Source organism: Poecile atricapillus, chromosome Z (genome assembly GCF_030490865.1).
Source record: "Poecile atricapillus isolate bPoeAtr1 chromosome Z, bPoeAtr1.hap1, whole genome shotgun sequence".
NCBI lineage: Eukaryota > Metazoa > Chordata > Aves > Passeriformes > Paridae > Poecile > Poecile atricapillus.
Genome location: NC_081289.1, coordinates 60,642,895 through 60,656,736, shown reverse-complemented (window position 1 = coordinate 60,656,736; position 13,842 = coordinate 60,642,895). Strand labels below are relative to the sequence as shown.

Sequence of the window (13,842 nt, the reverse complement as noted above, 5' to 3'; positions counted from 1 at the left end):
CACTTGAAAGGTGGTAGGGAGTAGTTAGTGATAAGAATATGTGTAATTTGATTCACTGCAAGCTTTCTAAAATACTCTTGATTTTTGATCTTGCAGAGACTCCAACCGTCATGTTAAGGTAAAGCAGAAGAGTGCAGTGCTGAACATGCTAAAGAAGTTGGACAAAATAAGGTTCAGAGGTCACAAGAGAGATGAGTTCCTTGATTTAGCAGAGTCTCCAAATGCTTCAGACACTGAATGTGGAGATGAAATCCCGGTGAAGATACCTCGAACGTCAGCTCGAGACAATGAAGAGTTGAGAGACCCTGTAAGTACTCCATTTAGGTATTGTTATACTATGTTTTATAGTTTTCAGGGAGAAAAAGAACAGAACTTAATAATTCTTTATCCTTCTATTGCGGTTGTAACACTTGAAAATTTGTGGGCTAGGAAGTAGCTTTCCAGTAATAGGCTTCTATTTTGTGGAAAGATCAATTAATTTCTCAATATCAGAGTTCCCTGTCCCTACTTCTAATTTTAGATATTGTGAGTTCACAGGTTTGTTAACTTTGGATGTGCTTCTGAGTGTTCTCTGGTTTTTGTTTTGTTGAATTACTAATGAACATGTGAAAAAGAAAAGGCAACTTTTCAGTCTGAAGAGCTCAGATCTGCTCAAGTGGCACTGTCTAGGACTTTGAGGATAAGACTTCTGGTTGCTTCATTAGTGTTAGAGGGTCACACCATCTCCTTCTCCACTGTAGTGTTGTAACCAGTAGTGCTTCCATGCAATTAGAGCTTCCATGCAATTATGTTTAAACTGGTGATACACTGCTAAAACATTTTGGTGCTCGTAAGCAGAAGCACAAAAGCAGACATACCTTTTTCAAAGACACTGCTTCAGGAAAAGTTAAATATTGGAAAAAAAGTAAAATAAAATCCTTCTGTAACTGTTAAAAAAAATGGCTGTGGATCCATGAGCTTGGAGTGCTACAGTATTAATTTAGATTTGTCTGTGTAATTGTATTGTAGAAATGAGTTGGAATTCAGAATTTATATCACCCTAAGAAAACTTAGTGTGCAGTTTTTATCCTGAAAATGTGATCTTACTGTTCTCTGAAGGCTCATTTCTAGGAGGTGGGGCTTGCTCACATCAAGCTGTAAAACAAAAGATTTTAAACTGTATATACTTATGCATGTCCTTTGGGGTTGCAGCTTGTATCCAGTTCCGTAGCTGTTAGCTTTTTTTTAATTTAAGCGGGCTTTCGTTGTACTACATACAGTTCTGCTTATAGAGAGCTTTTTTGCCAGAATGTTTTTCCTATGATCATGGAACAAGCAGGTGGTAATGACAGAGCATGTTTTGGTCACAAAAAGCCTGTTATATGTAAATCCTCAAGCTTCTCAGACAAGGAAGTCTGTTCAATGCTGTTCCTTTGCTCTTACTCTACTGAAGACATCTGTCATTTGTTGGGATGTAAATATTGTGTGTACTGTTACTAATCTCTTCTGCTGTCCTTCCAATGTGGTATTTTGTGAGTTTTTTTATAGGGAAATAATGACTTATTTTCATTAAACTAAAAGCTTTATATTTTGTGTGGGTATATATTAGATGTCTTTTTGTATTTAATCAGAAGTGTCTGGATGGCAGAGTTATAGGCTACAGAAAGATCTGTCTTAAACTCCAGGTACTATTTTCTGTATTTCTTCAGGGGAGTAGTAGCTCCTGGGTGGCATGGAGGGTAGCCGAGGCACAGCAAGGTAAACTTGTAGTTTTGAATAATTATAAAGCCTTAACAGCTACACATCTGTAGTAGTGGTCTCAGAATGTTGAGCTCTGTGTGCTGAGAAGGGAACTTGGAGATACACTTTGCTTTCTGGCTGATTACATACCGCACTAGGCTGTTGTGGTCCGAGTCCCTGGGATACAGTTGAGGGCAGTTCTCTAAAATCAGGGAGAAAGAGAGAGAGGAAAGCAGAAATGGCATCAAACTTGTTTTACCCTGCTCTGGATGTTTTTAAGCTCCAAACCCAGGGTGATGCTAGAACAGCCTATGAGCAGCAGGTGTGTTACAGATACGAGCAAAAGGAGCAAATTCATGTGAGGAAAAAGGTCTGATGTATGAGGGATAAATTTCAGATGGGATTTTTGAGGGCTTAACAGTTGGCCCTCACAGGCATCTGCACACTAAGCAGGTATAAAATGAAGGGAGAAGAAATAATCCCCCGTGCTGCAGAGGTGCCAAGAGTAAAGAAAGTAATGCTTATGTATTTAAATCAATATTAAAGTAGTGGTGTCTGAGGCTGTGTGAACAGTGCAATTCTGAATTATTTTTCTGTTTCTTATTGAGATTATATAGTTGTGTTGTGCCTGAATTGGTTTTATTCAGTGTCTAAAACTCATAACTTAAATTGCTTGTACAGGATGTTTTTCTTTTATAGGCTCTGTAAGCAACTTAGTATTATACTTGTATTACACTGATCATGGGAAGACCAAGTCTTACTGTTTTCTTCCTGTCTAATACCTTTGGGAAACTGTTGAAAGCACACTAAAACCAATGCAAGTCTTCTCTGTGTAAATGGAAGTTAGGTTACATGTCTTTCCAGATAGATGTGAGCTGTAAAGTGCTTCCAGTTCTGTTCCTTCGTTGTTTCTGTTGAAATCTGGGGACAGAGCTCATGGTCTTGAAAAGAGCAAGATTGGTGGCTTGGAACTGAACACAGGCATGCAGAATTAGAGTCTTAGTCCCCCTATCTGCATTTTCACGTTATCTATTCCCTAGACAAAGATTTCATCTCTGCCCCTCTCCACTTCCCTCCCCCTGCCTGGTGTATTAATCATTGTGGAGACATTAAGGAAAGATCTCTCTGTTAGGACAGCACAGTGCAGTCATGAATGAAGGACCTTTCTGTGCTTCACAGGTTTACAGTGCACTTAAAGATGTGCCTCTTCTTTAGGTATGTATCTGAACATGACAAGCGTGTGCAAAAACTTGATACAAATGGAGGTTGCAGAGTAAAAAGCCTTACCATAAAAGCTTGTGATTGCAGAGCCCTGACCATCTGCCAGGAGGAGCGTCATCCTCTGTTGCACTTCCAGCAAGCGAAGTGAATGTTCAGTCCCAGGCCACAGACTGCACAGTGGCACTTAGTCCCAGCACTTCACATGCTTTACTGAAGTCACACATGTAAAATTCACACCCTCTGAAAAGACAGAAAGGATGGTCAGATGAGGTCATTTCGTATTCCTAATCTTTAAACTGAGCTTTACCTATTTAGTTCATTAATCAACATCCTAACTAGTGTTGGGTAAAGCACACAGCTAGCTCCTGGTCCGAGGACTCTGGAGATGGAAGGATTTATATTTTCCTTTGAATTCTCAGTTGTTTCTGGGAGTTTTTTTTCAAAAGGTGTCTTAATTTTTACTAGTTTGGATTCAACTTACAGACTGGCTGCTTTCTTGTGTGGGTTTCCCCCTCATTTAAGTGCCCCAGCTACCAGATATGCCTTGAATAAGAGATACTTTCTTAGGTCCCTGTGGGTGTTGAGACACTGTGATCAGATCATTGCCAAGACAGCAGTGCTGGTTAACAAATTTAACTCTCTTCTAAACATTTCTTTCAATTCCTGAATGGCTTCCTATATTTCTTCCTTTGTTCTCTCTTTATCATAACTGTTTGGTTTTTTTTTAAGGCAGGGGCATTAGACACTGCATGCAGTGCTGCTTGCTTCTGCATTGTTTTGTGAAAACACCACGATTGCAAAATAGGTAGAGGGAGTAACCTGGTCCATTCCAAATCAATTAGCATTTGATTTGTTGTTACATTAGAAATTGAGGTAATAATGCTTGCTCAGTAATTAAAGTCCCCTTTATTCAGTACTACGCTTCCTATTTGTACAGAAGGGGAGACAAGTTCCAGTTCTGCATGCTATGTTCATATGAATGAACATGCTGCAGAGATCACATCCCCTTCACAGAGTGGAGAAGAACAAACTGTATTTAAACCTGTAGAGGCTGGCACTAACCTGGCAGTGAGAATTACTAGTAAAGCTCTCTTGTATCTGGCATATTGTACTGAAAGCAGCCTAATCTACTTATGCAAGTCCCCTGCCAGCGTGCTAGGATTAAATCTGAGTTACTGTGGTACAGAAAACATTACTTTAATTGCTATTGCAGTACAGCTTGTTTTTTCCTGACACATGTCAATTAAAACCTTAAACACTGCTCTGTTGGTCATCTCATTTCCAGTGATTGGAAGATACAAAGCATGATGCAAACATTACAGTTAATAAGTTGAGGTCTCTAAACCTGGCTAGCACTAGATTTTTAAAAATTTATGTAGAATATAGCTGTGTTTTGGGAGCATGCCAGTATGGGTATGCTTCCAAGAATAGCTGCTAAGGATTAACTATTCATGCAGATGCCTTCATTCTTAAACAATGTTGTTGAGTTTTTCCTTTTCTTACAGCAGGTAATTGCAGCATTCATGGGGAGCCCTTTCATAATTTGAAGTAAGAAAATGAACACAAAGTGTCAGATGAAAAGCTCAGGAGACTAGAACTTTGCGAGACAAGCTGTATAGTTTGCTGAACAATTCTCCCCTCCTCTTTTTTCCTCAAATGAACGCAAGTTAAAATTTTCCATTTTAAACTACTTCTTCCCTGTGTTGTGTCCCAGCCACTTTCTGGGCTCTGAGGAGTGACTTGAGTGGATGGTTTTGCCCCTGGGATTGGCGTGTTGTGTCCTCACTGCTCCCCATTCTTCGTGTTTGAGAATTGATCCTCTCCAAGTTAAGGAAAAACTTGGAAATCAAACCACCATTTTCTTAGATATTCCTAGAAAAAATCATCCACATACGTATGATGTTGTGGAAGGAAATGGGAAGCAAAGGGTTAGGCAGTTGTGTTTCTGTGTGATACTGGAGATGTGCTGTGCTGCAGATGGAGAGGACAGATGCACAGCCGCTTTAGTTGGGAAGTGACTTGGACCACTTCTGTGGCTGTAGAGCAGCAGTGGCAACACACAGAACAAAATCCCAGGGCTCGCAGGCTGATGGGGTTTTGGAGAGGGAGGGCAGAGAAGTCTCAGGCTGGGAAGTTCTGTTATGAAAAGCCTGAATTGCAGATGGCTTCAGAAACGCTTTTGTGGGGAGATGTGGGTTTTAGATCTGCAGCTGGATGTGGCTTGGACAAACAGCCCTGGACTCTGCTAATGGGTTACAGGCAGTCTGTCATCATCAGAAATGTTCCTTTAACACCCGTCTCTACGTTCACCTCTGGCATTTCTCTGTCTTCCTAGGCACTGCCAGGCCTTGCTCATGGTCTTGGCTAAGTAATCATGGTTGCCAACATTTTAAAAGGGCTCCTGTGTCAAATGCTGTGTCAATACTAGTCAAAGCTAGAGAGGCAGAAGGAAAAGCAGAAATCTGTGGAAGCCTTCAAGGCTTTTACTGTGAGTCAGAAACTAGAAAGGATATCTGTACAGTGCAGTGTAGTTAACCCAGCCTGAGTCCCAGCACTGTCCTACAGAGGCAGCAGAGAGGAGAAACCTGTACCCAGATGAAACTGGGATTCATAAAAGGATTTTGTTAACTTGACAGTTGAGCCAGATATGCGACCTTCAGGAAGACGGACTTCCTTGAATTCAGAGGCAGGCAGTTAACCTTCAACAAATGTACAGACCTTGTTTCTTGTTTTCTTAGGTGTGTTGTGTGGGGCAAAAACTTCTGTGACAGAGACATCTGCTTAAATGTTTCCTGTATCACTGTCCTGGTGTCCTCAGTTCTTCTGAATGTTTCTGAATGATAGTCATAAAATGTTATGGTGATGCTAATTTTGGAAATTGGGTGCACCACCAAACTTGTCACCGTGTATCTTAATAAACCATTTTATTATTACATGTTAATTACATGATCTTGCTCCAAGTATTCTAGTAAGCAGCCTTATGTTTTAACTCACTGGATTTTTTTTTTCTCTTTTTTTCCTCCTAAGTTAGAAGTTCACTGTAACCTTACGTAGCTAGTTTAAAGATGGGTACCTTCTGATTTTTAGCCATCAGTGGATGTCAGTCTGCTTGGATTCAATGCTTTAGCAGATAAACATATTTGGAAACTCTAAGAATGAGTCATGTTAACTGGTATCACTCTCCCCAGTGCTTCACACCTCTTGCTCTTTCCTTCTTCCTTAGAGGCACCTTAAGGTAGCCTGGGCTATAATTACTGACTCAACATCTCTGAGAAGCAAAAGCAGAGCTGGTTCTCTAGATGGATTTCTGAAATGTAGCACATCTTTGGGTAAAATATCTTGAGTATCTTCAATGAGGATGAAAACTTCAATATGCTTAGGTACTTAATAGCCTCTTTCTTTTTCCTGTCCTCCCTCACCTGGGGTGGACAGCTGCTGTCCAAGCACGGGGGCTGATGCCCAGAGTCCAAGCACATTCCTTTTGAGTACAGCACCTTGCTCTTTGTCCTGTAGGTGATTTTATTTATTTATCAATAAAGTATTTAAGCAGTGGCACTGTTTCTTCAGGTAGCTCCCTGTGAACTCCTGCATGCTGGGAGCAGATTGTCCCTGTGTGCTTGATGTGGGTATACAATAAAGAAAGCAGTGCATGAACACCTGGGCAGCAGTCTGTATTTTAGTAACATTTCCCTTGTGCCTGCCCATGGAGTGTGCTGTAAGGGTGCTGCTTTTCAGCTTCAGTCACACCATCCTCCTTGGGGCTCTCCAAATGTCTGTCCAAGTGAAAGCACTAAATCTTGGAGTGTAAATAAATGCAACCCAGCTCTATAGATAAGAGATCAACACAGTGTTAATTCGCATCCTGTGCTCATCTGAAAATCTTCTGCAGTGGCTGGAGCAGCTGCAAATGGCATCTCTCATCAGCTAAAGGCAGGAGTGATGGGGAAACGTGAGGCATGGTGAGGAGGATGCTGTGCTGCAGCTCCCCGTGTGGGAACTGCCCTGGGGTCTGTCCCTCTGTGCTGTGGCGTCATTTGTGCCGGCTCCAAAATGGGAAGTAGCCCAAGGCTGCTGCTGAGCTAACAGCTTCTGCTCCTCGCCAGGGCAGCAGCGCTGTGTGGGTGGGTGCTGCTTAGGGGGCTGGAAATAGCATCTCTGCTTGGCACGGTATTGAGCAAGCCCAGGTGGGGAGTTGGTGCTAGGTAAATGTTGGGCAGTAACTGCCTACAGAGTGCTAATATGCCCATATAGACAAATTCTGAGACTTAAACTCAGCATCTGTTCAGTTCAAACAATAAAACAGATGTTTAATAGGTATTTCCACACTGTTTTGTCTTGAAAGTGAAAATCAGTCCCAACTGTGAAAGTACTTTGCTATCAGAAAGCTTTCTGCACATCTTTCCCAAAACATAGAAAATGTCTTAATTTAATGTCTCCTGTAGATTACTTGAATTTAGATATGTATGAAATTTAACCTGTCATGGTTAAATGTATGCAGGCTGGTGTTTGAAAGGAATACAGTTCCTGTATGTTTTAGGGTTCAAACAAGGAATGGAGAATAGTCAGAATAGGTAAATAAATTCCTTTTTTTCTTTACATAATTTCTGAGATGTAGGTTTCTATAATCTATCAGTTTGATTTTGAGTATAGAAGAAGAATTTTGCTAGAGAAGCTCCTGTAATTCTCATTGACAGATTTTTTGTACCTGGTGGGGACTGTACACAAGTGCTGAGCAGCCATTACTCAGGAGATGCCCTCACCCACCCTTTTCCCTGCTATCTGAAGATGTCCACTTCAGGAGAGAAAGAAGGCATCATCTGCCACCTTCTGCTGTGTGGGATTGGGTTTTTTTTGTGTTTACTTCATGGAGGTGATGATTGTCACTGGTCTTCCTAATCAAATTGCTTTTTAATTCCTGCTTTCTGCAGGATTTTCGGTATTCTGCTGAGTTCATTCAGGGGGTGTTGATAAATCTGTTGAGGCATGCAATTTTCTGATTTCCTGCTCTCCTGGCCTGCCAGGATGAGCTCCTGGGCACCAACAACATCCTTCTGCAGTAACTGGGTTGTGGGGGAGCGGGGAACCCCCTTCCTTGCTGGGAAACTGTGGTCTCGAGAGCTACACATTCCATAAATGGATATCAAAATACACAATATGTGATTCCCAATAGCTCAGTAATTATCCAGAAAAGTTTTACTTTTGCTGGCTTCACAATTTTATGTTTAAAGTATGTAGCATTGACCATTCATTCTGTGAGAGGAGGAGAGGGGTAGTATAAATACAGCTTTTCAGTCAGCAGAAGAAGGGTTTAAATGATGATGCAGTATAACTGGTAAGGGTGGTGGTGTTCCCACTTGTTTTTTGTAGCTTCCCAAGGTCTGCAGAAGTGTGTTCTGTAAACTCACATTTGATTAGCTTTCATTCACCTATTTTGGTAATCTGATGCTGAAAGAGGTGTGTAGAGGTGTTGTTATTTGCATGTTTCTCACATGCTTGTTTCTTTACTGTGCCAGAAATCAGTCAATGTATCTAAGTTACACCAAAAAAATACAAAACCAAAAACCTTCTGAACTTTCAGTATGTTCTGCTTTTCTTATAGGCTGGTCCAGGGACCATCATCATGGCTTCAGGAGTCCAGGATTTTAACAGAACAGAGTCTGACAGACTGAATGAGATCAAAGGTCACCTGGAAATAGCCTTACTGGAAAAACACTTCTTACGTAAGTACAAAATGCTCTGTGGAGGGGAATGGTTTAGGCCTTCTGAAATAGTTTTAATCTAACTGTAGAAGTTGGCATCAGAAATTTGAGGTGTGCTGATGTGCAGATAGTATGTGGGTTTATGCTTCCCTAAGAAGAACTTAAAAGCATTCCCAGGGTTTCTGGGTCACTTGGGTATTTTTTTCCTCATTGCATTCCTCACAACATACTACGTGACAAAAGCTGCATAGCTGAAGTCTTGATGTTGACATCTGCAGGTTGTCTTAGAACTAAGTCAACCTTAATGTGCCTGCAATAGGTGTTTTTCTTTCTAGTTGTAATTGCTAAGAAGAGATGTATGATGGGGAGACCAGTTCATTTTCATGGAAGCTGTTTCAACAAATAATGTATCTTAAAGCACATTTCTCTTAACGTTATATGTATTACTGGTAAGTGGTGTAAGAAATACAGAGAAGAGTGTCTGTAGATTTCAAGTGTTAGTCGTTAGGGTTTATGCTTGTATATATGTACATATGTGTGTATTATGAGAAAAAGTTGTCATTTATGGCTAGAGGCAGCTGCAAGATTTTGAGAATTTTATCTCAGGTCTGAAATGTTGGATTTTTAAGACAGTTAAAAACAGAAAAATGGAAAACAAAATACCTCGATAAAAGTAGAGATCTCTGTAGTAAACTAGTGAGAATTCGTGCTCAGTTGCTTCTCAAAATGGCCATTTTAATATTTCGGTTTTAAACTTCAGACTGTGAGGGTTGTTTTTATGTGTTCAAAGCTTGTCAGATATTTTTTAAGGGGTAGAAATAACTAGACTATAGAATCTGTTCAATTTCTAGGCTATAATCCAATGACAAGACTTAGATTTTTATCTTCAGCATATTCTCAAGGATTTGTCATTAATTTTCTGTGACTTGTTTTTCACTTGGCAATATTTGATATGTTTTCCTATGGAGGCCTGATGAAGGAGACTGGGCAGGCATTTATAACAAGCTGCTGTCAGCTTCCACTGATACCTGGCAGAGGTATCATGGTTGGAATGTCAAGCAAAAACTGAAAGATTTGTTTGACTTGCCTTGTTAGTTTCAGTGATTTACTTGATTTTTATTTAATTATTCAGTACAGAGTTACCATGTACTCCTTCCTTCCCCAAAGATACATTGCTTAAGCTCCTGTTATACAAGTGTTTTTTAAACTAGACAGGACACATGTGATTTCTCAATGCAATCTAATGTGCAACAGAAACAGTAGGACATAGCAGAGCTGATTTCTGATTTGAAGTAGGATGTGCTTTTTGATGTAAAACCATTACAGGGCTCCCAGACACTTCCATGGCTGGTGAATTCATTCTTCTTGGTGTGTTCTTACAGTAACTAAATGGGACACACAGGTTTGTGAATTCTGGTAGTCTTCAGGTTCATGCTCTAATTTGAAAGTCTTCTGATCAACTGTTACTTGTGGCTGAATCATTTTCCCCTTGTGCAGAGCTTTGCAGTAAACTCTGAGGTGAAGGATAAAGAAGTTCACCCTTCTGTGTAAACTTTGAGCAGATGTTTGAGGGTGCAGGCCCATGGGGTGGTTCAGCTGGGTGGCTTGAGTCAGCCAGGGGTGTCTCCAGCCCTCACCTCTTCACCAAAGCCTGACGTCCACTGAAATTACAGAGTTGTCCTGACAAATTGTAACTCTGTACATAAAAACAACAGTAAGAATCATAAACTGGTTGAAAAATAAATGAGATAAAGCTTATCCTTTCCTTGGCCATTTTCCATTGAAAATTTTGGGATTAAATAGGTCACTATGTTTGTCAGTTGGAGTGAAGTAGGAGTTCAGCTTTTGTGTGTGGTTCCTGAATTCTTACCTTTACTTTTTCCTTCTGAGTTATTTTGGGATTTTTTGGTACTCAAAATGCTTCATTATTGTTGTCTTCCCAAAAGTGAACTAATGATGTGCAGAAAAACATTATGACATGTGTAGTTTGTTCACTTCGGTTTGCGCTTGGAAGAAAGCCTGGTCATCATTTTTTAAAAATCTTATTGCTGCAGTAGATGTTTTTTAGGAAGGCTAGTTGCTCTGCAGGATTTCTATACTATTTTTAACTATGGAATTCCTTAAGGACACCTTGCTATGATTGTGATTTTGCATAAACTGTTTGCCACGTCTACGTACTCCATTTCCTCCAGCTGGGCATGCAAAAATCAAAGCAATTGCTAGTTAGTGAGGGGAATACCTAAAGTTTCATGCGTTTGCTTTTTAGTGTGCTGTGGTTCTACTTGTTATCATCTTGATTCTGACTTTTTTGTTTTTGCCTCTTAGATACTTTTATTTGTATTGGTCTCAGTAGCCAGGAGGTTTAGGGAGGAGAGATTTCCTTTCAGCTGTATGTCATGTGTAATGTGCACATACATTATACAGCTGCAAGTCAGTGTGGGTCTGTAATTTGAGGTGCCTGGCTAAAGCTTTTCTCTAGACTCCATTCAGCTGTTAGTAGGCACAAGCAATGGGTGCAGTTTGGCTGAATTGTACATTCAATGAAAGACATCCTAAACCAAAGTGTAGCCTCTACAGGCTGCAGGGGAAATCCGGAGCAAGTAGGTATAGAGTCAAGCTGTTGTCTCTAAGGGAAAAATATCTTCATCTGAGATGCCTGTCCTTAGCAAAGAGGTAATCTGAACACCCGAAGATGTGAAGATGGGGAGGAATTGCTTAGCATGTGCAGAGCTGTAAATGCAAGTAAAACGTGTCTGGAAATGCAAGGGATTTAAGCTGATGGGAGGATGAGGCACACAGAGGAAGGAATCTTGGATAATGCCTTTAGCAAGGGGGAGGGATCATCTGATTCTCCCAGTCAAAGGGGCTAAAGTTGCTTTTCCTGTCTGTGTGGGAATGGTCTTATTCTCTTTGATATAATGGCTCAGTCTGAGCCTTACTATAGGAATGCTGAAATGTGGGTGTTGGGTTTGTGGTATTGGTGTGGGTTCCTTCAGAGTCTCGGAACACCAGCTGAATGAAAGTGCAAAGAACTTAGTCTGCTGGAGTTTCTGGTGCATGTGGTTGTAAAAAGCTTTGTCTTGGAGCTGGTACAATCAGAATAATTTATTTCTAAAGGATTTTCTGTTATTATAACCTAGTTTTTAATACAAGTGAACACTGCCTTAGGCTAATTGGGGGCTCAGTTTGGGAAGGAAACTACTGATCCAGGGCAGTTAGATTGGTATGCTAAGATTAGTAGTGGTTTTAGTGTTTCCATTTCAGAACCTAGTTGCATCTTAACAGAAATTAAAATTGTGCTTGCTGCTCTTGCATTTGAAAGACAAAACAACCAACAAAACAATCTTTCTGCTTTTACACCTTTTTGTTTGAGGTAAACAGCTTGCTTCCTGTTACTTCCTGTGCCTGCTTATAGAGGGCAGTTTTGGAGATACCAGCACTCTTGTCCTGGTGCCACAAGGTGCTTTGTCAGCATACATGCACCCTGTGGTTTACATGAAGTATTAGCCAATTCTAATTCAAGGGTGTTCAAGCCTTTTGCAATGCAGAATTCAGCAGCCCAGGAAGGCAGAGTTGGTAGCACCAGCTGAGTGAAATAAACCAGGTGACTATTAGAGAAAAGGGTTAGTCATGAACTGGTAAATCAAAGGAACCTCACATGAGGATGAGGAGTACTAGAAGGAAATACAATCCTCTCCCACAAGGGGTTTTGGATTCTACTCCATACAGCAGTTTGTGGCAGGAGTCTTGAAGGTCTTACCAAATCGTTGGTTTCAGTCATGATGTTTATACCACATGACAAAAGTAGTTGGGATTATGTTGCTTTCCTATTGAAATTTCTACTCTGGCACACTGTTCATCCTTGTGCCTTTTTGAACCATTTATGTGACTAACTCCAGAGTATATTCTCTGGTTCCCACTTTCTGATGTAAACGACCCGATGATTCTTTTTAAGAGCAACCTAGCAGAATAATGACCTCATGGAATTAGAGCTCTAGAAAACAATACATGATTCTCAGGCAGAACTGGCATATTAGAAAGTGTTAAAACTCAGAAACTAAGCGTGTGCTGACCAGCAAAAGACTATGCTGAAAAGTCCAGTTCTGTAGGGAAATGCTAATACCTCCTCAAACAGTCCCAGTAATTGTATGCAACAAATAGCCAGTGAAGCTGTGCCAGAGTCCAATTACCAGCTGTGTCAGAATACCTTTGGTTTAATTTCTCCTGGTGTGAGAGTCACACCGGCTGCAGTGACAGAGCTAGAGAAGAGCAGAACAGATTCAGTATTGGTTTTGCTGTTTTCTTACTGACCTAGCAGCCTGTAGTCTGAACCTTAGGTTCAGAAATCTTGAAGCAGAATCTAGAGCTGATTTGAGCTGATGTCCATAGCAGATGAAGAGAACATAGCTGTAAAGAGAACATGTAGCTGCTGTGTTTATCTGAGAGACCCAAATACCAGCTGTGGGCCATAATAGCCATTCCTTTCTATGTGGTCAACCCTTGGCCGAGGGATCCTGATACTGCACCATGGGCTTTGAAATAAAGTGTGCTGATACTGCTGAGTGCTGAGGATGCTGTGGCACTAGAGCTTACCCTGGGTTTCTCACATCCTTTACTCCTTCCTCTAAACTTCCTTTGTTTCAGTTTAAAATCCTGGACTCCCTAGCACTAAAAATGTGTCCCTGGGAAATTTACATGTCTGTTTTGAGATTGTAGAGTCCCTCTAATGAAGACTGGTTTGCCTGTGGTGACTGGTGGGAAATTTTGAATATTTATCCTGGGCACCCAGAGATGACGCAGTAAAAATACTGCGTCTGGGCTTTGCTATAGAGCTGTCTCTAATTTGCTTACTGACATCTCATTTGCTTACTAACAAGTTCCAAAATTTTTCTAGATCTGACTTCTGACTAGGAGACTTCTCAAAAACTACAGAAATTTTCTTAAGAGGTGTAGGAAAGGTTTTGCTTATACCCAAAGATACGTGTATTATATACCATGTATGTTGAGTTCATTTCTGGCTTTCCTGGGCAAAAAAAAACCAACCCAAACTCTCCAAAACTCTGGCTTCATTTTCCTGGAAACACTGTTGGAAGAGGCAGTTGTGAGCAGTGTAGGGCATTGTTTGGGGGTCAGGAGGCCTCAATACAGACTGATGAGATGATCTCCATTTCTCATCTTCAGGGACTCTGCTCTGACTGGTGGA

At 40.8% G+C, this 13,842-nt stretch overlaps 1 protein-coding gene across 2 annotated transcripts in view; it reads left to right on the top strand.

Annotated features, from left to right (window-relative positions):
* The window catches only part of LOC131573169 (GRAM domain-containing protein 4), a 75,466-nt gene that overhangs the window by 24,195 nt on the left and 37,429 nt on the right, over positions 1-13,842 (top strand). For both annotated transcript variants that reach the window (XM_058826866.1, XM_058826867.1), the window contains exons 2-3: positions 97-307; positions 8,540-8,660. In XM_058826866.1, coding sequence (XP_058682849.1) covers positions 97-307; positions 8,540-8,660 — 332 coding nt within the window. The remainder of the gene's footprint in view (positions 1-96; positions 308-8,539; positions 8,661-13,842) is intronic.